This window comes from Hydractinia symbiolongicarpus, chromosome 15, assembly GCF_029227915.1.
Source record: "Hydractinia symbiolongicarpus strain clone_291-10 chromosome 15, HSymV2.1, whole genome shotgun sequence".
Lineage (NCBI taxonomy): Eukaryota > Metazoa > Cnidaria > Hydrozoa > Anthoathecata > Hydractiniidae > Hydractinia > Hydractinia symbiolongicarpus.
This window is the reverse complement of record NC_079889.1, coordinates 7,842,968-7,869,809: the sequence shown is the minus strand read 5'-3', so window position 1 is coordinate 7,869,809 and position 26,842 is coordinate 7,842,968. Positions and strand designations below refer to the sequence as shown.

The following is a 26,842-nucleotide window of genomic DNA, read 5'->3' as shown; positions in this document are numbered from 1 at the left end:
GTGTTTACAAGAATTTAACAGGATTGAGAGGGTATCTGTTTTCATTAAAAAAGCACATAAAATCTAAGCTTGTTGTGGTAGCTGATAAACAAATGAAACTTAATAATTTTTTAAAAATTTTATTGATAAATGAATAAATTTTTATTATCAAATCTCAGTTTTAAGGTTTCAGTGTGTTTAATGGGTATAAAGCTGTATTTAAATAAAGGTTAGCTAGCCTAAGATATGTTTAAATTTTAACGGATCTCGCCCCAGTCCTAATTCAAAAAAATGTTTAGACATGCGCAGTCTGAGTTTCCGAAATTTTGCCCGCTAAAACAGCCGTGACTTGAAAATGGGTGTATGACACCCGAAACGTCGTAAAATGTTGTTTTAATTTGTACACATACACATGGATGTCTAAGTTTAACATAAAATATTATCAATCGAATTTCTAATGTCTCGTGTAAAAACAACAAGATCTGAAGCGGTTTGAACACTCACACAGAACTATGATGATAAATAATAACAATGTATTTATTAAAATATAAAATATACAATGATTGAAAAGTATTAAAAGTTGTGACTATTTTTTGATAACTAAGATATGGCTGGAGAGCACACAACTCGAGTCAATTTCGAACATTATAACATTGTCAACATACAGTAAATCAAAACAATCATTTCAAGACAATGAAACCCTCATTTGATGCTAGATTTCTCGAAATTCAAATAGAATAAATATCTACAGGTTTTATTATTTTGGGTATACTATATAAAGCTACACGATAATAAGAAAACAATAACAAAACGCTGCTATACGCGAAAAAAACAATACATAAACTAAAACTTTTGGTCAATATAGCGCACTATTTGTACACATGACAGACCGCAGCCCATACCAAATCACACATTTCTACGAATGTGTGAAATTATAAGTATATTGTAGAAAAATTATAACTGTATTATTGCCGCCCCATAAGGGGCGGCTCTTAGTCCGCTAGCGTGAATAAAACAATTTTTTTGCTGAGCGAAATCTTACGTTTCGTGCTGTGCTACTTGATTTCGTGTAAACAAACTACTTAAGTAGTACTGCTTCGAAGTAGCACAAACCTTAAAATAAACGAATAGAGCCTAAGAAAAATTAATTGTGAAGCTGTACTTAAAAGCCAGGTTTGTGACATCAAACTGTCATGGCGGCGACCATACCATAGAACATGCCGTTAAATACCGCAGCTGCTCCGACCAAAAATACTATACCAAAATATATGTATCATATAGTACTTGACTGATAGCGTGTGTATATATATACACTACCCCGCATTTAATAATGCGGGTGAGATGTTCAGGTGTTTGTTTCCATTTAATCTCCGCGGGAAAGTTCCAAAGCGCACGTGTTTTCATCGTTCATAGAAACTTTTTTATCAGAAAAAAATGTATTATATTTATTTTATTTATTGCGACAATCGCCTGGAATTCATTTTCCAAGATCAAAGAAGTAAACATGGTAAGAGACTATTAATTCTTTGTATAAATAAATAAAATTAAATTGTCTTTAAATTTAAAAGCTTAGTAGGAGTACAACGATTTGTTTCATAATATTAATTATTAAACAGCGAAACAGGTGAGTCAAATTAAAACCAAAACAAGATTTAATTAATTATAGTATTCTCAACACAATTCAAGGCATCTAAACCACAAAGAATTAATGCTATGTAACTCCATTCCTAAATAATAAATAACATAACAAGCTATATAATATAGATTTTTATTTACACAATCGCCTGTTTTTATTCTCTGTTCCCGTGGGCAATTAGTTTTTATTTTATTTTATTTTATTTTTACACATGGTGATTTTGCACATTTTCTTTCTTTTGTTTCGCTTGTCCATGATTTTTACTTGTATTCCCTTGGGTAGAACATTTTAATTAAATCAATTAATTATTTTATTGTAGATATTTTGTATAAAGGTTTTTAGCTTAGGATATTTTTATCACTTGAAAATGTAACTCAGTTACGAAAAGCTTCGTGCTACTTTATAAATTAAAAATAAAATTTTAACATGTGTTTTTAAAACTTTTCTTATTAGCTTCCAACACGCATTGCATTTCTTTTAAACGTTGGAAGTAATCCACGCAACGGGGAGACTTACATTGAAACCTGTGAAAAGCCTGGAAATCACTTTGCAATTGCAATAGTTTCTGACAGAACTACCTGCACATATGGTGATTCGTTGGGTTGGATGGCCCCAATTGAATTAAAGGATCTCGTTGACCAATACTGCAAAGTTCTTTACGGCGAAGGTGATGTTAACATCGTGGAATGTCACAAGCCACATTCTGGTAATGGGAAACACAAATGCAATACTGGCTGTTCTGTATTTTATCCTCTTCAGAACGATGGAAACATTTGTGGTGTGGTAGCTATCGTAATTCTATCTATAGCTGTTTTATGACCAGCATATTTCAGAACTTTACTTGGATTCGATAAGAAGTCTGGATCAAAACTTCCCTTCATTTTTCTATGCGATCCAACTAAATACCGTCGGTACTGTTAACCTTTTTTTCAATTTTACTTTTATATACTGGCAAATATCTATTATCTATGTTCTTGCGATGAAATATTACGTGCAGTTAAATATTGTAAGGTTTGCGCAAATTAATTCGATTTTTTTATTTCGTATTTGATTTACTTTTATTTCAGTTATTTTCGCTCTGTAATAATGACTTGGTTTAGCGAAGAGAATATGGATGTGTCTTTTGTATTGCCGAATTACGAGGATGATGAAGCAATATCAGATTCAGTTTTGGACAGCGAAATTCATCGCGTTGATTTAGGGCAACAGGTAGCCGAGGTGAGTAGTTATATTTTACTAACCATAAAAAAGGCCAGAGTAATAATTTTTTACATTCCCCATGTTGTATCTCTAGATTAAAGAAATTGATCCAAATAAGACCACGCAACAAACAAAATCAAATGGGAATGATTCAATAAGCGATACAAAGAATAAAACTAAAAACGCTGTAAAAAGTGGAACGAAAAACCAAGCGAACCTTAATGAGTACAAATGGCATGTTTGCGGCGTAGCTGCATCAACTCGATTCAACTTAAAACGTCACATTTCTCGGTATCACAAAAAAGAAGATGTCGCGAAAGCGCAAGACGGAAATTGCATTTGCCTGGAGTGTGGTTATAGGTGTCGATATATTACAGACCTGAGAAAACATTTACACAAGCAACACTTAAAAGTATTCCGAACAGAAAGAATCACTTTTGATGACAATTCTGGTAAAAGATGTTTTTTAAATTTACGTGACTTGTAAATCCTACTTTAGTAATTCGGTATGTATAATGTTTACACTTCTTTCCGTAGCATTTCAAACGTGGAAAGATGATACTGAAACATCAAATCATTGCAGTTTTGTTATACTCTCGGGGAAAGTCAAAAACAAACAAAATGAAGCTCAACAGTATTACCAATGTAATCGGTGTGGACAATACAAACCGAACAGGAAAGGAAAAAGACGCGTTAAGATGTCAGGTACGCTATCTTTCATACCTATATTGTGCGTTGGTATTAAACATATAACAATGTTTCTGAAATACTAGGGAAATTCTAATTTCATTGTTCTCTCTTACTGTAGGAACCTGCAAAATATAATGAAAAAATAGTACCATCACGATCAAAGCTACTTTTCACGCTGACGGTAAAGTAACGGCAGACAAATGCTACACCCACTATGGCCATGAAAAAGAACTAGAACATACATGGATACCAAAGTCTAGCAGAAATAGTATTGGATCCAAATTACAACAGGTATATTATAGCGCCTTTACGCACTAGTGTTTTCCCTTTTCTGGATTAAGATCGCCAAGTTTATGTTTATTAACTACAGGGTGTTTGGCGGGATAAAATCCTGAGCGATATTAGAGAAACAGTTACAGATGACGGACTACATAGAATCCATTTGACATCAGCACAAGATCTTGAAAACTTGAAAAGAGCTTTTCAAATAAACGACATTCAGCGTCACGTCAATGACCATGAAAGTGTTTTGTCTTGGATTCAGCAATGGAAATCCGATCCGTACAACCCTGTGCTGTACTATAAAATGCAAGGAGAAGAAGACAAGGAAAAAAAATTAAAAACGGATGATTTTATAATAATTATTCAAACGGAGTCTCAAAAGAATATGTTTCAACGATTCGCCAAGAACGGATTGTGTTGTGATTCTACGAATGGAACAACAGGCTATGATTTTGGTTTAAGCACGGTACTAGTAATCGACGAATTCGGCCAGGGCGTGCCAGCCGGATGGTGCTTATCAAACCATGAAGATTATGCTTTTATGAAAATATTTTTCCAAGTAGGAGAAATATAATTTATTATAAATTTAAAGTAGTATTTCTATGTTGATCCGACTTGGTTGATCTACATATCTGATTTTTTATTTTATATTCATGTATTCTATGTCACGATGTCATTGAGAAGTTTGTTTACTATTTTTTAGGAAATCAGGAAGAATTCCGAAGTTATGTCACCTACGTGGTTTATGAGTGATTTGGCCCCTCAGTTCTATAACGCATTTTGTGATGTTAACGAATGCACTCCTTTGCAACTATTTTGCAACTATTTTGTACGTGGCATGTGGACAAGAGTTGGAAAGAGCAGCTTCGAGAAAAGATCGGAAATCTGGATGTGTACAAGGAGGTTTACAAGAGATTGAGAACCGTGCTAGAAGAACCAAATTGTTCGATCTTCGAAGACAGAGTGGCCGTTTTGAAGGAACATCTTTTGCAAGCGAATGTAACTAAGGATTTTGGAAGATATTTCGAATCCTTCTGGATGAGCAAAACTCGTTCATGGGCTTGTTGCTACCGTAAAGGTTATGGCATAAATACAAATATGTATGTGGAAGCGTTTCACCGTGTTTTTAAGTACGAATACTTGAAGGGAAAGATGAATAGACGTGTCGACAAATGCCTTTTAAGTCTCATTAAATTTGACAAGGACAAGGCATTTGATCGTGGTATCAAATTAACAAAAGGAAATGCAATAAAAAAGTTAAAAGATATCCAACAAAGTCACGATGCTAGTTTGACCTTGTCTTTTGATAGCGTATCAGTGATAAGTAACACAGAGTGGAGGATTACTAGTGGAAGTTCAAAAAATACAAGTTATACTTTGTATCTATACTATTGTATTGTATTTATGCGGTGATTGCAATGACCAAGCTTGCAAATTGAAATGCATTGAATGTAATATCTGCTGTCACAAATACACATGCTCTTGTAACGACTTTATACTAAAAAAACAATTTGTAAACACGTGCACTTATTGGAGAGGTATAAGAGAAAAGATAATGTTGATCTACAAGATAAAAAAGAAAGATCTATTGATTTAACAGATGATATAGACGATGTAGTTGAATTAGTCAAAGTCGTCCGCCCAAAATTGGAAACTTTAAAAGACAGAGCTAAAGTGCTATTATCTACTCTTTTGGCAGATGTTAAAAGCGCGAGTGTTGACAACAACTCAGACGCCTTCGAACAACTAATAAAAGGTTTAGTTGCTGCAAAATCTACCTTTAGTGCAATGGTGGAAAATACGCCTACAGCTGTACTGATGCCAACTGTAACTGGTCCACATAACAAAAAATAAGCGTTCAAAGAAGATTTTATTCAACGAAAAAAAGGAAAAGGACATCAAACGTGCGGTTTGCAAGACCAACTTTGGACGAAAATTCATCTTTTAATGATACACCCTTCTGGTTAACTATGGACAAAAAAAACACAGAAGCAGGTTTCTTCGTGATTTGATTTATTTATTAATTTATCAACACATCTCGTTTTCCTTTTTCAATTTAAAATAACTGTGTTAATAATTTTTTTATAATTTATTCTTCAGAAACTTCCTCATCTACCAATGCTACCAAAGACAATAAAACATTTAAGAATAAACCAAGCAGAAGTATGTCATTATTTCATGTAGCGAGTATCATTTTTAATATTTAAACGTGCAACTAAATATGTTTACTATACCAGAGCACCAACAAAGATTTTATCTTAAGCGAATTGAAAAGATATTCACAGAAGAAAACTTTTTTTGTCACGAAGTCTTCTTTGGATATGGATGCAGATAATTTTCCAGATCCTAAGTTGATAAACGTAACCATCAATCATCTTCAAGCTTATTTCGATAAAAATTGTTGGGAAATTATTACAGATGCAAGTACGTAAGTTTTGTGTCATTATTTCATCAATACTGTTCATTAGTTCTTAACGATCAGCATATTTTTGTTTAGTAGAGATATTAAAAGAGACGTGGAGTTGCAGCATATGTACAACAAGCAAGTACTCCAATATGATAATGTGTGATACTTGTCAACAATGGTTTCACTGGTAAATTTTAGATCACCTACGTATGTCATGTTTTTGTATTTAGATTATGAAAAAGTAATAGTAACATTTATATTTTAAGGGATTGCACCAATGTTTCAAAATCTCATGCGAAATAAGAATGGTTTTGCAAGAAATGTCAGCAAAGAACATGAAAAACTATACTTCTTACTTTAATTTTTTTATTTTATTGTACATATATGCTTTAGGTAATATTTGGTTATGTTAGGTTTTTTTAGTATTTTTTTACCTGCTTGCAATTGATTAAAAGAAGAAGAAAATGTTTTACTGTGTTTTAATACATTTTACAGCAGTAGAATACTTACTATCACAAAAACATATTTGTATTCATATTGTTGTTTACGACTTCATTTATTTTTCAAAAAATTCTTAGCGCTATACTGGCGTTACGTTTCACATATCATATAGTAGCATATACTATATATACTGTATATGCTCAAATATATGCATTTTTGGTCGGAGCGGCTGCGGTATTTAACGGCATGTTACCATAGAAAGGTTTAAGTGAGTATCACTGTGTAACTGACACTGATGCGATGATGACAGTGGTCTGGAAGAATGTTTTAATGATGACAACTTTATACATTCTTGTATTACATAGCTGTGAAAAACACTTGTTAATAATGTTGATAGCTAGCTAGCTAGATCAATTTCCATGCCGGATTCATCATTTGAACACTGCTAAAAAAGCCTACACCCTGGAGGTAGCTAGGTATATGTCTATGTAATGTAAGTAGCTGCAGTATTTTAATTGTTTTTCTTTATGTGAAGTTCTGTAAAGTCCTTCAAAGTAGTCACCTAAATTTCAGCTGTGCCAAAAGAATGTGTAAGTTTGGATTTGGGGGAAAGAGCACTAGCATTTAAACCTCAGAAAATGCAAACAAAAAAAATTAATAAAATATAAACTGCAACACGGTTACGCACTTACTCACTGAGTCCTACTCGACATTCTCATTCTTTGTGTGTATAGAAGTGCGTATTTGCGTTTGCAGCTTTTATATGATATTTGGTACGATGGCCCCTATGGCTCACTTCTCTTCTCAATAAAAACACTTCTCTTCTTAGTCAAAACACTTCTCTTCTGTATAACAAAACTTCTCTTCTGTATAAAAAACTTTTCTACTTTGATACCCAAAGTTCTCTTCCTTTCGAAACACTTCTCTTCCAAGTGCGAAACACCTCTCTTCCAAGTGCGAAACACTTCTCTTCCATAAGCTCGAAAATTTCCCAGACTGAATCTGGTCCTTAATATATGAATTTATCCAGATCTTGTTTATGAATAAATGGCACACCCCGGGTTCTGCGCATAGGAAGTTTTGTACCCAGTAAAATTTGCATAAATTCTTACGGGGGCATATTAACGTTTTTACAAAATTAGATTTTTCGCGGGAAAACTTTGCGAAATTTCAAGCTATATTCCTTTACGGTCCCAGAAGCGTAATACGAGATTGCTTTTTTTATCTAGTTTCCACTAACTTTGAACTATTATAATTGCGATTCGGCGAAACTAGAACGTTTTGCGGCTTAAAATTGACCCTACTTTACCCGGGAATAAACATTGATTGTGATGTCTGTTAGGAACAGAACTCGTGGTTTACAAAAACCAAGATATTTTTTTGCAGCAATAAACAATGTGATGTTTGTTGGGCAAAGAACTCATGGTTTTCAAAAAAGAAGATATATATTTCTAAAATCCAAGCATTTTACATTGTTACAGGTGTTGTATTACATATATCTTTTGACTGCACAAATCAAGGCGATATAATAATCAATAGCTTCTTGAGCTGTATCTGGCTTAAGTTTGGAGAAACCCTCTATTGGAAGAACTGTTACCGCAAATTCAATAAATTCAGGCTCATTATCGTGATCTGGTACAGATAGTTGGCTAAATTCTTCTAGCTCATTAAGATCTAAAGTTTTTTTAAAAGACTCGCAACCATATAATTCTCAAACAAAGTACAATGTATCAGGCCTTCCACGGGGAGCAGTAGCACCTTTGCTTGGTGCTAACAGATGTTGATTCCAACGAATCGCAAATTCATTAAGGTTCTTTCTGATCAAATCCATAAAACAGTAGCGTACACATTCAGCAATGAGTGCATCACCAGCATCTAAAAATCCTAAGTCTGCAAGTTCTCTAAAAAATAACCTCTATCAACTTGGTCTGTCTTTTGAAAGTTGTGACCAAAAAGATTCGATTCTTTGATTAGCTGTTGATGTACCAACAATAAAACTGCCAGTGCCAGCATATTTGTCATTATGCTGAGATCTTAATGCAATCTCAACAGCTTCCAAAATACAGTTTTCAGTACCATCATCAGACCTTATTCTTGTTGAAAAAATAAGTCACATGGCGAGGGGACTGATCCCGTGTAATAAACCTCACAAAAGGTTAAAACTACGGACCAATGATGTAAAATTGAGGACCAGATTTTAGAATTCAAGTTGTAAAGAGCCACATGCAGAGAAATGTTAAGTGCAGAAGAGAAGTGTCAAAATACTGAAGAGAAGTGTCAAAATACAGAAGAGAAGTGTTTTGTTATATAGAAGAGAAGTGATTTTGATTTGGAAGAGAAGTGAGCCATAGGGGCAATCGTAATTTGAAGATTTTTGTTTTTTTAAAAGTGACTATCTGCATTTGCAGCTTCTATATTATGATAACCAAGATTTTGGTGTACAAATTCTAAAGCTGCTCCTGGCGTTCTTCATGAAACCACCCACCCATGACGACAAATGTCCATTTAGCTCTGCTGCAACAACGGTTTATGGCGTTGTTTACAAAAAGTAATGTAGCTAGCATGCTCAAAGAAAAAGGAGGCAGATAGGTAGTCTAAAAGCGTTTCAAAGTGTACAAGGCGAAAGGGGTCTTTAAAGGGCTTACGCTTTAAAATATTATTCCATTTTTTTTGACTTGCTGTAGTTACCCATATTGTCCTTTTTTCAAGTAATGTGTTATAATTAATAATCATTAAGTTGATTTTTCGGAAGGGTAAGTCAAAAGCAAAGCATACAATGGAGTATAAGATTGACGATTTATAGTACGTATGCATTTTTGAATAGACCCATTATAGTAGTTATTGACAAATGATTTTTGTCTGTTTTACCCGCATGTAACTGATTAATCCTTGAACCATAACTTCATTTTTGGGTTCCTTAGTTGATCAATAATATATATATATTTTTTTTAGAGTCAAAAAGAATAAATTTGATGGAGATCCTAACTGGAAAAATAAGGGACGTACTTGTAAATGATTAAAGGAAAAGTCCTTCTCATACGTTACAACCACAAGGTTTTTTGGCTTGAAGTTGCAGAAAAAACTTGCCACCATTAACATGAACTGATGCATACATCAATAGATTTTGTTTTTGCAGATTTAGTAGTTTGTTTAGAAGATTTTATAGATTATGCCTTCAAATAAATATTAAAGCTGCAGGTCTACTATTATGGTAACCGTTAGCCTGATTTTTTTATGTTTTTGTTGTATGATATATACTTTTACGTTTTTATGCGTGTGCCTGAGCAAAATGTTATTTTGTCCTAAAATCTTATTTTTTGATTGGAATTTTTTAATTTCTTTTTTATATAAATATTTATAAAATTTTATTTAAATGCTTCACAGACTGCATTTTAAACGTTTTGAAAGTATCAATTGTGCATGCAAAACAGTATAAATATAATCTAATTTACAGTGAGGTAGGATGTAGCAAGAAATTCAGCCGTATTTCACTGTATATAATATATACTGTACTGTGCAATAAAATTCTTTAAAAAACTTAACTGGAAATATTTATTTATTCTTTCCGGATCCCAATAATTATAGACTGTTTGCTGCTCTTGAAAAAATCCACTAGAAACAAAATCGAATGTGCATGTAACTTGCAGATTTAAACATAGCATAGAAGCTTGCGGAGGTAGAATGTGCACACGTGATCAGATAAAACGCACTGCGTATCCTTTCATTGTGCACTTCGCCTGTTGGTGCAACCTCGACCCCAGGGTTTATAAAAAGAGAACCAGCCCTGGGGTCAAGGTTGGTGTTGGGGGTAATCATCGCTTTGGAAAATAAGGGGTGCATATGTATCATCTTTGAAAGAACAACTGTCGTATCAGGGTAAACAAGGGCGGCAAGTAGTTGCAACTATATACTAGTAGAATATAATTAATGATATTATACAAGTGTATCCTGGCCTTAAAGCTATGTTCAGTAGAACTAATTAATTATTCATGAATTTCAATTTAAAGAGGAATTGTTGAGGCTGAATATTTTTGGTGAAAGATAATGTATTATAGCTATAAAATTGTGTTATAAAAGAAACAAGACGTATGATATACGCAAACAACCTCGCGAATAAAGTTTACAAAAAGCTGTCTATCAAATTGTGATTTTTGTTACGAAGTTAGGCACGACATATTTTACTATTCAGATACGCAATAATACTACGCAGTTATATTTCAAAATTGATTTGTGAGATCTTCTTGAACGGAAAATTCCTCGATATTTTAATTTTCGATGGGTCCGTCTTTGGTGAACCCAGGAAGAAGAAAGACCACAAACCCCACCTAAAATTTGCTAAATTCAGTAATTCAGTTAATTCTGCCTACATTCACTTTTGAAAAGTTTGGTACAAACACCTTTACTTTACCAGTTAGTTAAATAAGGCTTTTGAACCCTTTTCTTATCTTTTTAAAAAAGAAAAAGGAAAAAAAAAAAGAAAAATAGTTACCAAGTTGAGATTCGAACACACGACAACTCCCGTGTCGGTGCTCAGAGAGGCAAAAATTTCCATTCTTGTAGGACACATTTGCGTTTTAATACAAGCTCACGAGCTTGTAAAAATAAGAATATGTAGTCTGAAAATAACATTTCGTAACTGATTATGCAAAAAATTGCTACCACCTTTAAAGATATTTTCCACGTGGTTTTTCAGAGAAAAAGAGAAAATAGGTAAATTTTCAGCCTTCCCGTTGTTCCTATTTTGTTTTTGTTGTTCATCAATTATTATTATTTTTTCTTTTAAAATCGTTCTTATAGAGAAATGAAGTGTGTGTAAGTTAAGTTAGCTATGATTTACAGTTACAATAATAATCAAAAATTAAATTTTAAAATTTTAGAATGTTCAATGATTTTGTTTCCCCATATTACTCAGTCCTCTTTAAAGTTCAATACTTTTTCAGATTCTTTCTAATGGCGGAAATCTTTAAGCCGCAGGGCTTCTTGTTGTTTTTTAAGATGATGTTGTTTTCATACAAATTAAAGGAAGAAAATTTCATAATAAATTTAAATACACGTAGCTAATGTTTATTATTTTCTATGTAGTAACTCATACTGCGAAAGATATTTACTTCAAACATAAAATTACTCTTAGACAATCACAAGAGGCACAGTTTAGCATTCCCTCGCTTCGTTTATTCAGAATACGCTTATATTCTCGCAGACTTACGTCACACAAGTTAGTATTTTACCGAACAGAATTTCCTGACCGACACTGTCACGGCAGCGGCCGTAGGACTACTTTGACCTTAAATATCTTGAGAACAAAGCTCACAAATATGCTCGCACTATAATAAACACTTTAAGCACGACTTGTTATCCGTCGTTTTTATTCTCCTTTAATGTGTTTCTTTTATGTATAATCATTTCGAAAATATGTATAATAATCACTACTACCCAAACATTACCGCTAAATTATAATTAGACACGTTGGTTTAAAAGGGTGGAGAAATTGACCAAAATGCTACTGTTTTCACAAAATTTGACCTTTTATTGTCGTTCTGTAAAATTTTAGAGCAAACTTTCAAACGCGGAAACTATTGCTGTTTTATAGATTTGCAGTTTGAAGTGGTTGTTGTTAAAGTTGTTTTGAACTTCCTCCGTCCGTTGAGTAGATAAAAAAAAATATCATGAGCCATAAGCATTTTTAAGCTTAAATTCTGAAAAAGATAAGAATATTTAATAATAATAGAATAGTATTGAACCTGGGTTTTCAAATCTACAAACCCACCTCCTTGACTCCCCTAAATTTACATATCAGCTACGGCCACAACATGAAAACCATAAGCTAAAATCAAGGAACCGTGAAGTTTTCAGGTCAGTGTGAAAACGGGAAGCACAGGTAATATTTCGGTATATTCAACTTCCTGGCGATCGCATTTTCTCACTTTCTGAATGTATACAGCAAATACCGTAACGAAACGATCAGGCGCCATTTAACCATAGATTACTTGCCAATGTTTACAAAAGTTTGCTGAAAATTGTAGAAATTTGTATATGTGCAGTAACAATTCTTTCAAGGATCGACTACCTGTTCTTCTTTTTTTTTTAGAAGAAATTACACTTATACCATCAAATGAAAAATACATTTGCAAGTTAATTAATTATATTTCTGATTTCTAATTACGCTATGCGCATGTACCATTAAAATGTAAAATTCCATGAAAAATTCACTCAAAAAAAATTTTTAAATCCAGATAAAAAAATCAATACGTATGGTCTAAATAAAAAGTAGCGAAGGAGAAAGGAAAGCCTATTTATATTATGGATCACAGACAAAAGTGAAATCTCACAATTTTTTAAAAAGAAAAGCTGAACTGTATTGCTCAAAGGGAATAGTAAACCTAGAAAAATTTCTTTTTGTCATTAAAAATATGTTTCTGTTTTAACACATTAAGTCTCCTAAATAAAACTTATAATTCTTCTTTGATTTCTTCTTCTTCTTGCTCTTCCACGTCCTCTCTGTCATCACCATCATCCAACGCAGCAGCTGAATGTTGGTACTCTTCCAAAGAAATCACGCCGTCTTTATTCTTGTCGTCTTCTTGGAAAATCTCACTAACAATAGTTTCCACAGAATTTTCATCCTATAAGAAATAGTTTTAAGAATATATCTGAAATTTGTATCATATCGCCCCTTGCTCAAATCACATGAGGGTTTTGAGTTTTCTTTTTCATTAAAATAACAACCAAAAAAAATATACTTTCATAAAAATATGATGATATCAATCTTTTCATATGAGTAAAGAAATTGCTGACAGGAAATGCCATATGCCTGCCTGCTTTGTCATTAGGTCAGCATTCACATTGCTGAGTCCTTACATAAATAAGGAATCAGAACATCACCTTTATTTTCATGCCATGTCTTTTATATAAAATTTACCATACCTCTCCTTCACCTTCATTTCCTTCATGAAACTTTTTTATATAATTTGCCATTTCATCACTGCTTATGACTTTATCACCGTTGGTATCAAGTGCTAGAAATTACAAAGGAAAAAATTTTCAATAACACTCTAGCCAGCACACAAGATAAAGAAATAGGATAAAGAGTACACATTTACATTCAAAAGAATCAGCATGTTCATGTTCGTGTTCATGGCCCGGGTCTTCATCATCATTATCACTTGGTTCTTCCTCAGCTTGCTCTTTTTGCTCTTGTCCCTTGATGTTAATCAGTTCGATTTCAAATACTAGCGTTGACTTTGCAGGAATGATGTCTCCAAACCCAGTATCCCCATAAGCTAAAAATAGACAAAAATAATTATAATATATACCTTTTTTTATTTTAACCCTTAGGATGAGCACAGATCACATTTATCTACAGTCAAAAACTGGGCAACAAAAATATTGCAGTTATGATCACAGTTTGACTGCATAACTCTTGGGGACTAGGTTGTCATGAAAAGTTACAGAAACGGAATGAAATGGAACAACCTAAGTGTTGGAATCACGACACTTGACTCCTTTGCCATCAATTGCAACAGTAACAAATTTTTTTCAAGTTTTTAACAGGTTTTTTTCAAATTTTATTTAAGGAATAGGAAATACATAACAAAAAATGTAAAACAAACCTAACGATGGAGGGATAGTTAATTTTCGTTTTTCTCCTACGCACATGCCAGGAACACCTTGTTCCCATCCTTGAATAACCATGCCCTGTCCAAGTTGAAAATCAAAAGGTTGATTTCTGCTATAACTGCTATCAAACTCTTTACCACTAGTCAAAGTTCCACGATAATGCATGGATATCATGTCTCCAGGTGCAGCTTTTCTACAAAAATAAAAAGCAGGATATATATGCATCTTATTTGATGCGTGCTCAAAAACAAGTATTTTCTACTGTTTTTTGTGTTAACTGGTGTTTTCATTAGACTGTTTTTAAATACATTAAATTACACCTGCTTAATATTTATCTTTAATAGGTGGAAATAACTGACAACGCCGTGTTTATGGGTAAAAACATAGGACCAATTTCTCAAAGCTGGGTAAATTCACCCCAGGTTGGTAATGTGACCTAAAAACCTTTAAATCTCAATATCTCTACCGTTCTTAATACCGTCGTTATTATGTGATTATCTAGAAAAATTGGCTCTAATTGATGATCTAGCAACTCTGTTCGCTATATAACTTTATTTTGACTATAAATAATCTCTTGAAACAATTTGCAAAAAATCTGTGCATGGGACAAGTTTCGGTTCAGTGAACTTAATTTTGACGTTCACATAATACGGACATAATCCTATACCTTTTTTTGAATCTGCCTTTTAAGCTCTACAAAATACAGGCAACAGGGTAAGGCCGTCATCAAAAATATGTTGTGTTTGCGTCCTCCGACCGACTCACTTTTGGTAATAAAAACCTGAGTAGGTAAGTCGGAAAAAGAGCGGGAAAAAATTTTGCGAGATATTTTTCAAAAAAAGAAATTTTTTTCACCAGAACTAATTTATGCAAAAATGACAAAAACTTGTGATAATTAATTTCAGTAAAAATTAATTCCTTTAGGGCACTCCTGTGGCTACTAACAGTTTACATGGCGCGGAAAAATGGTCTACAAACGATGTCGAGTGGCGCTTTACTGTCTTGGCCCTGGGAACGAATTTGCTTGCTCCGATCTGATAATCCAGGGAAAAAATACGCCCGACCGCCTCATTTTTCAAGGGTCTTTAAGACGCGAACACAACATATTTTTGATGGTGACCTAATGAATTTTAAAAATTTATTGATGGGTCTTTTTGCTTTGCTGACATTTTTAACCCTTATTTCTCCTTAGCATTTCTTCGAAAGCACATGATTCAATACTTTTGATCAGAGTCTCAAGCTCTTCACAATAAATGTTAACACGTTTCTTAAAAAATTGTATTTGCACCCTGCAGTTCAGTTCACTGCTGAGGGAATCTTACAACTAGTTTTAAAATAAATGATTAAGTACCTAACACAATTCTTTGGAGGCTCCTTTAAAACTTCTATCTTCATAGTTGGTTCAGTAAAAACCAAGGACAGATTACATAGTAAAAATGTCAAAAACAGGGACATTGCTACTTTGGTCGCCATCTTTTCGTTGTAGTGTTGTGGAATGAACAGGTAGAAAGCAAAGTGGATAAAACAAGCACCAGTGAATTTTGTGGACCATAAAGTGACAAATAACTTTTTTTATTAAACAGTTATTACAAAAAGTAGAACTTTTTTTAGCTGTATAGTGATATTTAACTCTTTTTCTTCTTATGAGGTACTAAAAATATTGTATTTTCACTAAAGGAAGGAGCTATATTTTGAATTGTGGTCTGCAGGAATTTAGGAAAGGAAATAGCGCCATGAACATTACAGACCGGAGTAATCACATGACTTTTACTCAGATTCTGATTCGCTAATATTTGCAGTTTGGGCTTTCGGGCAACGGTGGCGAACTTTTTTGAATCTGACAAAAAATACCAACCAAGCTGAAACCGTGCTGAAGTAGAAAGTTTGGTTGCAAAATTTAAGTAGCATAATACTAGCATAGTTATTGCTTTGGATTTGTTAGCTTATTGGCTTTTAAAATTAAAATATGCATAAAATTACAAGTAAAGATCGGTATCATGGAAAAAAAATGAACGATAAGCCAAAAATAACTACATTACCACCTGATAAAGTGACTCCTGCTCCTGAACTTTCTGATGAAGTTATTGACCCTGAAACAAAAACAAGATATAGACGAGGAAAACTGCTTGGAAAGGTTACTGTCATTTAGCATTTGTTTTAATGAGAAAGAGATATTAATAACACTTTAGATAGATAGATCACAAATATTGAGGGGATAGCTAGCTATACCCTGTCTATTATTTCCAGGAGGGGCCATGGCTTAGATGAGGAGTCCTAGAGTATTTAATGCTTATTTAGAGCTACACAGACCCAATTAGGGTCTCCTCTTCACTAGACAACTGCCCGCAACATCCAACAGCCCACACAGTGTGCCATTTTCCCAATTTCCCTCACATGGCTTGGGTTAACCCAGGGCTATGGTAACAATCACTAATTTGCAGTTGGTCACACTTGGCAGCATCCATACTTATGTTGCATTTGATTTTTGTTGGTGGGTGGGTTTATTTTGTGACAATTCGGCCTTTAAAAACCTGTCATAAGGAAAAAAAAGTATATATACAATAAATTTTTCTCCCTCTGGTTCCAAACTTTATCTCCATGCTAAATTTTTGTTGTTGTTTAAACACCACTTTAATCGTGGACATGTTCAGAACTGGCCATGAATAAATTTAGCAAAGGTGGCACAGTTGCTTTGTGTTTATACCTCTTGCACTTGCTGGATTGGGTTCGATTCCCCCTGCTGGGCAGTGATATTCTATATGGGCAAGTCAATAATACCATAGCCAACCTAAGTTATGTGAGGTAAATTGGAGAGATAGCACACTGTGTGAGCAGTTGGATGTGGCAGTGAGTTGTCTGGTAAAGTGAAGACCCTAATTGACTCTGCATAACTCAAATTGAAAATTTAATAATCTAGGACTAACCATCTAAGCCATGGTCCATCCTGGAAATAATATTTGTGAAGCTAGCCATGCAAAATATGATCTATCTATCTCCTGCTTCATGTGTTGGACAGGGTAATTTATTACTGTAGAAAGTTTATCATTTCTTGAACATTATAGTTTAGTAGGCGACGTTTCAGGAGATCTTTCTCCCATCATCGGGCAAAGTAAAATGATGTTGAGCATGTATTTATATAATTGCAGAGGATCGAAATTCATAAAAATTAATCAATCAGAAACAAGCTGATAATTACAGTTAATTACGGTAATAAACATTTTCGGACCTAGATGTAATTAACTACTTCTTCTGTAGGGCTGGTAACCAAATCTCAGGAAGTTGATATGAGATGCTGTTTATGTGTTTTTGTACACTTGGTTTCTTTAATCTTCCTGGCCGTTGTTCTGGATTCTCTGTCAATGATTTTTTTCTCATCCCAATTAAACTAATGAATTTTGCTCAAGCTGTGGCTCGCAATTGCTTTGTTCTTCCAGGTTTATTTTGTCTTTTGGTTTAGACAAAGTGCTTCTTAGGGTGTCTTTAGAGTAATCAAAAGATTTCATCTAGAAGAGTTCCATGAACACATCAGCGTCCCACATCGACAAATCAAATTCACTGTTTAGCTTGAACACGATGGAAGTTTCACTTTCCTGGACACTTTGGTCAAACGCAAGAATGGTTTCGTTTCAGTGTATCGTAAGCCAACACACACTGACCAGTACCTTAACTTCGAATCAAACCATCAGAAATCTTGCAAAGAAAGTGTCATATCTTCATTACTGAATCGTGCCAACAGTGTAGTCAGTGACAAACAGGAGAGGAAAGAAGAAATTTGACGTGTAAGAAATGCATTAATCGCAAATGGATACAGTTATAAAGTCATCACGCAAGTAGAAAATAAAACGAAGAGAATGCAACTGTGACAACAAGGAAACATCAGAGGAATTTATTGCATCAGCATTCCTATCCTTCGAGATCCTTCGTCGAGTTTTAAAGCAACACAAGATCAAATGTATTCTTAACTCTAAAGGCACCCTAAGAAGCACTTTGTCTAAACCAAAAGACAAAATAAACCTGGAAGAACAAAGCAAGGTTGTTTACGAAATCCTGTGTAAGGATTGTGATGCAGTGTATATAGGTGAAACAAAAAGAAAGTTTAAGCAACGAGTACAAGAACATATGTGCGCAGTGAGAAACAGAGATGTGAAGAAAAACTAAATTGCAGACCACAGCTTGAGCAGAAGTCATCAGTTTAATTGGGATGAGAAGAAAATCATTGACAGAGAATCCAGAACAACCGCCAGGAAGATTAGTGTACAAAAACACATAAATAGCATCTCGTATCAACTTCCTGAGATTTGGTTACCAGCCCTACAGAAGAAGTAGTTACCTACATCTGGGTCCGAAAATGTTAATTACCGTAATTAACTGTAATTATCAGCTCGTTTCTGATTGGTTAATTTTTGTGAATTTCGATCCTCTGCAATTATATAAATACATGCTCAACATCATTTTACTTTGCCCGATGATGGGAGAAAGATCTCCTGAAACGTTGCCTACTAAACTATCATGTTCAAGAAATAATAAACTTTCCACAGTAATATGAATACTGAACAGACAAACCGAAATAATATCTTTAATAACAGGGGTATTTAGAGTAAAAAATAATTTATGTTTTGCATATTTCAACAGTGGACAAGTAGGCAAGCAAAAAAATTGTAAGAAAGTTGCAACAAAGTATACAGCTATTGTGAATATTTCATGGTTTGCTGTTGTCATGCATTGATGTTTTTGGTTTGGTGGATGGATTTAAGAAGAAAACTTAAATTTATGTTTCTTGTTGCAACTTAAGTATGGACGCTGCCCCTAAGTTTGTCAAAATTGTATTAAAACCTGGCTAGCTAGCTACCTGAAAGCTATGCAATGTGTAAATTGAATTATTTAAAACCACCATTCAATCAACACTTAGCAGAATGCATAAGGCCCAAAAAATCACTTTTAGCAAACTTTAAAGCCTGCTGTGTTATGCTTGTTGACTACCAGAAATGTGTGTGTAAACCCTTACTACATTCTTTGTTAGAATGTGGTTAGTCAGGCAACAAATTTTCACAAAAATAGGGAAAATCTTTGACAAATTTTCTGAAGCAGGTACCATGGTTGGTTGCAAGGGAGAAAATTGGACATTCTAGACCATTGGAAAACACATAATTTCACAGTTTCCTTTTAAATATTTATTTTCTTTGTTACAAGGATGTTCAGTTTATAAAGAAAGAAAACTGTTTATAAATTGAGGATTATTTATCAGCACACTTATAATGCGTTATGAAAGAACCAGAATGGCAGCAATAGTTTTTGCTTATGTCAGCACTTTTTCTGTTACATTAAAAGTTGAAATCCACTAAAATTTAACATTGTTTCAAGTTTCTGATAGCCAAAAAGAGTTATTTACTGTTTTTGCCGTTTTTTACATAGTTCGCATGAAAAATTGTCAAAAATCGATTTTCAGGTAACTAAAAAAACAAAACCCAGAGGAATCACGGTAATCATGTTCAAATTTCTTTAACAAAATGAAGTTGTGTTGTGAGTTTTATGTTCTAAGGATGATCCAAAAGAAACTTATTATATTTTACTGATGATAGGGGTTTTGAGGTTGTTGTTTAATTGCCTAGTAAAATTATATAACAAAATCCAAAGTGGATTTTCCACTTACGCATTTTTAGACTTAGAGCTGAACAGAAATCAACTTTTTAACAAATTTGATTGGTTATAATTTTGTGGCCTGGCATCAAAAAATCAATTTTCACTGTTTAGAAAATGTCTTCTTCTGTGTGCAGGAAAATTTACCTTAAAAAACAGTATGTTTCAATGTCCCTGGGGATTATGGTATATTGGGGGTGTACCCCTACTTCACCATTATCATTCTTGGGTAACATAAGTTGGTGGGCATACTGGTTACCATCCTTCAAACAGATCTAGACTGTGTTAGTTCTAAGCTCAACTTGCTCTACATGAAGTATGTCTTTGTTTCCTCCTGTTTCTTTTTCTAAGTGTACCTCTGGGGTTTCTCCCATGAACTATCAGGTCTACACATACTTACCCATGCTCTTTATTTGGTAAAAATGCAACTAGCAAGATATTTTTAATTGTAAAGCTGTTTTTTACTACAGATGTTAAACTTTGTGGTATAATGTTTTAATAGTCTTACTTTCTAATCATTAGGGTGGCTTTGCAAAGTGCTATGAATTGACAGACATTAGCACCAATGTATTGTATGCTGGAAAGATAGTGCCAAAGTCCTTACTGGTTAAATCTCACCAAAGAGATAAGGTATATCATTTTTACAGTTATTGATATAAGATTGTGTGTGGTATTTTATGTGAGCGTATAGCAATGTTTTTTGTTCCTTTGTGTTCCTTTTCCTTTTATAAACTTTGTTGATCTTTTGAATTTTTGTTGTTGTTTTTTTTGTTAGGATTAAAAACACCACATTAAAGCCCGAAATTATTAATCAAATGGCAATTATGACTGTTATTTGTTTCAATTCGTCAATCAACATTTTTTTATTTAAACAATCTATAAATAAATTAAACAAATTTTATTTTTTTCTTGTCTCAAAAACAAATATCCAGATTTGTTTTGCTTCGTAAAATGTGAAAAAGCCATGGGTATATTTCCTCACATATTCTTTTTTTCTAGATGGCCCAAGAGATTCAAATCCACCGTGAACTGTCATACAAACATGTTGTTGGATTTGTCAGATATTTTGAAGATACCCATTACGTTTACATTATTTTGGAGTTGTGTAAAAAACGGGTAAGTCAAATAAGTTAGTTATTGACCAGATTAAAGATGTTTAAAATTATGTGCATATGTATTTCTTTGGTTAACAGTGTTCTTTAATTTTTTCAGTCTATGATGGAATTGCATAAAAGAAGAAAGGCGTTAACAGAACCAGAAGTGCGGTTTTACATGAAACAAATTGTTGATGCATGTGTATTTTTGCACAACAAGAATATCATTCATCGCGACTTGAAATTAGGAAATTTGTTTTTAAATGATGATTTTCAAGTAAAGATTGGAGACTTTGGATTAGCCACAAGAGTAGATTTTGATGGCGAAAGAAAAAAGTAATGGTTGTGTACTTTGTTTTTGTACTTTGTTTTTGTGTTAAATTAAGAATAAGTCGAGAATAACTTTTACTCTATTCCATATCGTAGCAGCGGAAACTACCTTTTAAAATTGCGAAAAAATCTGGCATTCTATTAGTGTAACTTTGGATCACAAAAGAAAATATAGTTAGCCTATTTTTATTGGCTTTGTATACATACCTTTAGACTTTATACAGTTATAATGGCCTCAAAAACTTAAATAGCTGTTAAAAGCACAGCTCATAAAATAAATATATTATTGCTGGCAGTTAAAGTGGCTGCCAAGAAGTTAAAATTTAAGTCATTTTTTTGGTGGTAAAAAAAAATCAAAATTATTGTGGAGTTAAAGTGACTGGGGTTAAATATTTAATTCAACCACTGGCAAGAAAGAACAGCGTTTTTTACCCAATAAGTGATATGAAACTATTGAAGAAGAACTACTTTGCTCATCACTAAAAAAAGAACTATATACTTGCTCATCACTAAAAATATACCATGATAAAGATTTGCCTATGTATAAACATCATGCGGATAAACTATCTGAGTTAAATAACGTATTGCCACATGTAGTGTAGTGTGTTCGTCTTCAGCTTTCAGTTCTTGGGATTGAATCTCGCTCGCTGCCAAGCAGTATCTTGATAAGAATTTAGTTCTTTTTCAATATGACCTACACAGATTATAGTCGCCCGTCATGATTTGAGGTCCAATTGGGGTTAAACATTCTTTGTTGAATAAAAATATGGAATTGCTATGATAAAGATTCAATCTATAATATGAAACTGTTCTAAATGATCCATTTGAAGGTTGATGCAAATATATTTATTGATTGTTTATTCTATTGAGTTAGGCCTTGTTTTGCCCTATAGCTATGCTTTGGTTAAACAGATAGATTTTGGATTCTGGATAATTTTTTTTGTTGCTAAAATTTCAGGAGCGTCTTTTCGCACATAAAAGGCACGATTAGCTGATGTTTAATTTGACCGTGTTTTTAGCATATCTTGCTATTATGTGGTGTAGAATGTGACTCCAGAAGGACGTTAGTTTTGTTTATGAATACAAGTATGTGAATATTTTTTTGCCAACTGTTTTTAGAACCCTATGTGGAACACCAAATTATATAGCACCCGAAGTTCTTTGCAAAAAGGGGCATAGTTTCGAGGTTGATGTCTGGTCTGTTGGTTGTATTTTGTAAGTTAAGTTACTTATTTTCATAGTTTTATTTCTACACTTAGGTTCTTTTCAGCATATTTTTTCTCAGATTTAATTTATAAATCTAGTTTATGTCCTTGCAAATTTGTTGAAGACTTTTAAGACTATTCCAAATTTACTAACCATCAACCTAAAACACCAACAATAATTCTACCAAAACTTTTATTTAGATATACTTTGTTGGTTGGAAAGCCACCATTTGAGACTACTTCTCTCAAAGAAACGTATCACCGCATCAAAAAGAATGAATACTACATTCCAGCTAAAGTTTCGCAGGCAGCTCAGATTCTAATAATAAAAATGTTACGTCCTGATCCTAGTACAAGGCCTTCCATGAAAGAGGTACTATTTTGAATTGATTAGCAAAAACCTATTTCTTAAAGCATCATGCTTTTATCGTAACAAAAAGCAGAACTAACAAAACGTTACATAACACAAAACATAGGACTCACTTTCGTAGATGGAAATTGACATATAAAGGATAGGGTGCTCTTGGTGGAAAAACATTTTTAACCTATCGGCCATTTTCATATCTTTTAAAGCATATTTTAATTGCTAAGGTTTGAATTGGAGTACTTGCTTTGTTATTATAAAAAAAGGCTTTTTGAGAACCTGGTATTGGACTATGCAAAAAACTTTAACTGGAAAAAATTGATAATACAAAAGTTTGCAAAAAGCAAAGGAACATTTTTGAAATTGATGAAGGACAATTTTTAATAATTTTTGAGAATAAGGAAATCAAATGTTTTTATTTTAAAATAGTTTTCAAAACATCTTAAGTAGTACAATATATACATGTAACACTATAAACAAACCTTTCGAACAAATCAAAGGCATGCGTTGAAAAGAGATTTAACCCCTTCCTATTAACACCCTCCCAAACTAATGATTTAAAGAATTTTTATTATTGCCTCCCTCAATTAGGTTAACAAGAGTATCCCGCCTCAGATTTGCCACAAAATATGGATATTTTGCATGCATAATACTGATGATAAGTGGTCGGCATGTCTAGTAATAAATAGGTGGCAAAACCCAGCTCAATGGATATAGTGAAGAAAATATCAAGTATTCTCAATTTCTGTGGAAACAATTGAAAATTCTCATCAAATGTCCTCAAATTTGTTTAATTATAGATTCAAGAAGATCGATTTTTCTCAGATGGTTTTACACCAGTTAGTTTGCCAAACAGCTCTTTAACAATGGCGCCAAGATTTTCTTCGTCACACTACTCAACCGAGCGTCGTCCATTGGCTGATTGTAATCGAGATATACTTTCTGCTATTCCAGAAATATCAAAGCCAGCTTCAAAAGGTCCAGAGAAGAATAATGTCAGCCGTGCCGTTTTTGTTAAAGATGGGATGGGTCATGACGTCGATGAAATATTGGATTTAGATGGAGATGGTACGTTCTCTAAGCTGTTAAGGCATCAAAATAATGCACAATTTTGTGTGATTTACGGTATATCTTGTTAGAAAGTAAAAAAATGCAAACCCAATAATTTTTTTCGTAAAATTTTTTGTAACCTTAATAAATAGGTTTTACTCTTGAAAGCTAGATCCTGATTTAAAGCAAATGTGTTTATCATGTCTTACCCTGTTCTGTTTGTTTGTGTTTGTCCACGTGGTCACTACTTTATATATTTTTTATGTATGTTAGGTGAACCAGATGACTTCTACTTAACTGATCTTTTGAAACTTTTGGATCAAGTGTTAGCAACTGATCCAGCTAGCAAGACTAAAATTGATATGGGTAAGTTTACTGCTTGTTAATAAAAAAATGGATAATATTTTTTGAATCTAAAATCTAAAGCAAGTTTTAAAATGTTTTATCCGCATGCACAATTTATACGTATTCCATGCAAAAATGCATGCCACAGGGTTTCTTTATAGCTGGAAAAAGATCTGGCTAAAAAACATACTCATATAGATAATTACTTGACTGTTTTACTTTTGGTTTCACAGATGAAGCAGAAGACCCAACTTTGACGCCTGTGTCTTGGGTTAGCAAGTGGGTGGACTATTCCGACAAGTATGGTTTGGGTTATCAGTTGTCTGACGGTAGTGTTGGTGTCTTGTTCAACGATGCAACTCGACTCCTGATGAATGAAGATGAGCGGTAAGTCCCCTTTTTTGTTTTTGTTGAGTGTTTCTGAGAAATACCACTTCAAATTAAAAATCTTTTGCGGAGTCTTTCAAAAAAGGCATGGAACATAATTTTTAACATGTATGCATATCTATTAACTCAGAGAGAATCTGTACGTAACTGGGATTTTTTTTTTCTTTTGTGAATTTTTTTGTTTCGTCTTTTTGTCATGTGAAAAATTGCTGTTAGCACATGATGTCTGATTAGGGAAGAAATTTTGTTACTTTAAAATGAAATTAGGGAACCGTTAGCATTTAAATTTCTTTTTTTTCAGACACCTTTATGAGCAGGCATCTTTTGTTTTTCTCATGTGATTGAGGATATTTTTTAATTCTGTTTTAGCAATCTTCAATATATCGACAAAGCAAACAAAGAATCTTTCTTCACTGTCGACAACGCCCCATCCGAGCTGTACAAGAAGAAAACTCTGTTGGAATATTTCCACAATTACATGAGAGAGCACTTGCTAAAAGTAGGTTTGATGTCAATTGCACTCTATTTTTCACGTCGTAGGTTAGTGGGACAACAAAAATTAGCCCAATAGATTGTTTTCGCGCGAAATTTAATCAACGTGAAAATTTATACGTATGGAAATATACTACTGCAGTTGTCATAAAAAAAAAAAAGTATTTAAAGATCCAGAAGGTAAATACTTTTCCTTGTAACTTTTGAGGGAATTTGCGTTAAAATTATTGCGCGCAAAATGCGTTCATGTTGGCTTGGTGTTAAAATCAATGCACGCGAAGATTTCTTCTCGATGCGCGAAAAACTACGAATAAGGCATTAAAAATCGTTTTGTTTTGTTTTAGACTGGATCTGGTGTCGAAATAAAAGAAGGTGGACGTCTTCCATTTTTACGAGCTTGGTTTAGAACACGCAGTGCAATTGTGCTTCACTTGAATGTTGGAATATTGCAGGTAAGATGAATACAGAATTTTTGTTTAAATGAGTGCTTAGGATGCCTTATTAATTTTGGAGCATTCAGAAGGGACGCTCATTCAAAGGGTGAAGTGCGGTGAGGGCTCATTAAGTATATTGACAGAATCAAAAAAAAAAATTTGTAGGTAGAATTTTCATTGTTTCTTTTTTGTGTTTACGTGTAGTTTTTTAGAAGCTAGTGAAAACTATACATCAGGCTGGAATATGCTTATGTGAAAAACACAATCAGGCTTAGAGTATGCTTATGTTGTTAGGCTTATTGCTAAAAGCAAATTAAAAACTTGACTGTTGCCCTATAAGTTAAAATGTTGTTAACTTGAACAGCGGCAAAACTAGGTACAATGACAGAAATTCAGACTTAATATAGTAGTATTTAGTCTTTATAATACCGGTGACACAAGCAAAAAACACAACAAAATGCTTTAAATATGCTTATAAAATTCCTCTATCTGAACCTGGATGTGCTTATAAGCGTTATACATGTAAGCTATTATTACTTTCCGATCTTTTTTTTTTTCAGATTAACTTTTTTCAAGATCACACCAAAATTATTTTATGCCCAAAGATGGAGGCGGTTTCGTATATTGACGAACATCGCAACTTTCGCACGTTTAAATTAAGCGCTATTGAGAAATATGGCTGCTCACGTGAAGTGTTCGTTAGATTACGGTACGCAAAGACCATGGTGGAGAGACTTCAAAAGAAATTAATCGAAGAGAGAGTAGAAAAAGAAACAGCGTGATGGAGAGGGAACTTTTTTTGTAATTTATACAACAGCTCTCCACCTCGTGTCTGTTTTTTGCATGGATTATAGGTGTATGTCCGTTCTGCGATCTGACGCTGGAACAGTGTACAAAAATATAATGGCTCGTTTTTCATAGCATTTAGACTTCGATACGTCAGTGAATTTTACAATGGCTTTGATGTGTACAATATGATTTTGTATATACTGTGTGTAGTTAGTTGGGTGTAATATGCAGTTCCCGTCGTTATAATTATTTTAAGTTTATAATCCCAGTTATAGTTTTTGCACGAAGTTATTCGCGACTAGCAGAGGGAAAAGAAAGAAAACTTTTACTTAGTCAAGCTTACTAAACTTATGTTCCTCGATTTATTAATTGTAAAAACTTACTGTAAAAGATTTGAAGTACTTTTTTATAATTTAAATTGATGAAATTGTAATAGTTTTCCCAAATATAATGTATCCTTTTC

At 33.4% G+C, this 26,842-nt stretch overlaps 3 protein-coding genes and 1 pseudogene across 5 annotated transcripts; 3 read left to right on the top strand and 1 right to left on the bottom strand.

Annotated features, from left to right (window-relative positions):
- The first annotated feature begins 1,611 nt into the window (after positions 1-1,611).
- On the top strand, positions 1,612-4,225 carry LOC130629197 (uncharacterized). Of its 3 annotated transcripts, XM_057442330.1 has the most exons (6): positions 1,613-2,526; positions 2,683-2,833; positions 2,910-3,267; positions 3,353-3,520; positions 3,624-3,796; positions 3,876-4,225. In XM_057442330.1, exons 2-5 carry the CDS (start codon positions 2,702-2,704, stop codon positions 3,638-3,640), a joined length of 675 nt encoding a protein of 224 aa, XP_057298313.1. In that variant the 5' UTR covers positions 1,613-2,526; positions 2,683-2,701; the 3' UTR covers positions 3,641-3,796; positions 3,876-4,225. The 3 variants fall into 3 exon arrangements, with proteins under 3 accessions (XP_057298311.1, XP_057298312.1, XP_057298313.1); XM_057442328.1 differs by having other exon boundaries at positions 1,612-2,526; positions 3,353-3,796; XM_057442329.1 differs by having other exon boundaries at positions 1,612-2,526; positions 3,353-4,225.
- A 27-nt stretch (positions 4,226-4,252) lies between these two features.
- Positions 4,253-6,729, top strand: LOC130629196 (uncharacterized; annotated as a pseudogene).
- A 6,030-nt stretch (positions 6,730-12,759) lies between these two features.
- Positions 12,760-15,764, bottom strand: LOC130628820 (uncharacterized). The gene is made up of 5 exons (XM_057441835.1): positions 15,604-15,764; positions 14,246-14,445; positions 13,736-13,915; positions 13,560-13,651; positions 12,760-13,258 (listed from the first exon to the last, which is right to left on the bottom strand). The coding sequence occupies exons 1-5, from the start codon at positions 15,723-15,725 to the stop codon at positions 13,085-13,087; spliced, it is 768 nt and encodes a 255-aa protein (XP_057297818.1). The 5' UTR covers positions 15,726-15,764; the 3' UTR covers positions 12,760-13,084.
- Positions 15,765-16,053: 289 nt separating this feature from the next.
- Positions 16,054-26,842, top strand: LOC130628819 (serine/threonine-protein kinase PLK1-like). The gene is made up of 12 exons (XM_057441834.1): positions 16,054-16,386; positions 20,412-20,519; positions 20,889-21,005; positions 21,102-21,319; positions 22,433-22,528; positions 22,720-22,891; positions 23,683-23,950; positions 24,206-24,298; positions 24,511-24,664; positions 25,034-25,163; positions 25,501-25,608; positions 26,151-26,842. The coding sequence occupies exons 1-12, from the start codon at positions 16,219-16,221 to the stop codon at positions 26,370-26,372; spliced, it is 1,854 nt and encodes a 617-aa protein (XP_057297817.1). The 5' UTR covers positions 16,054-16,218; the 3' UTR covers positions 26,373-26,842.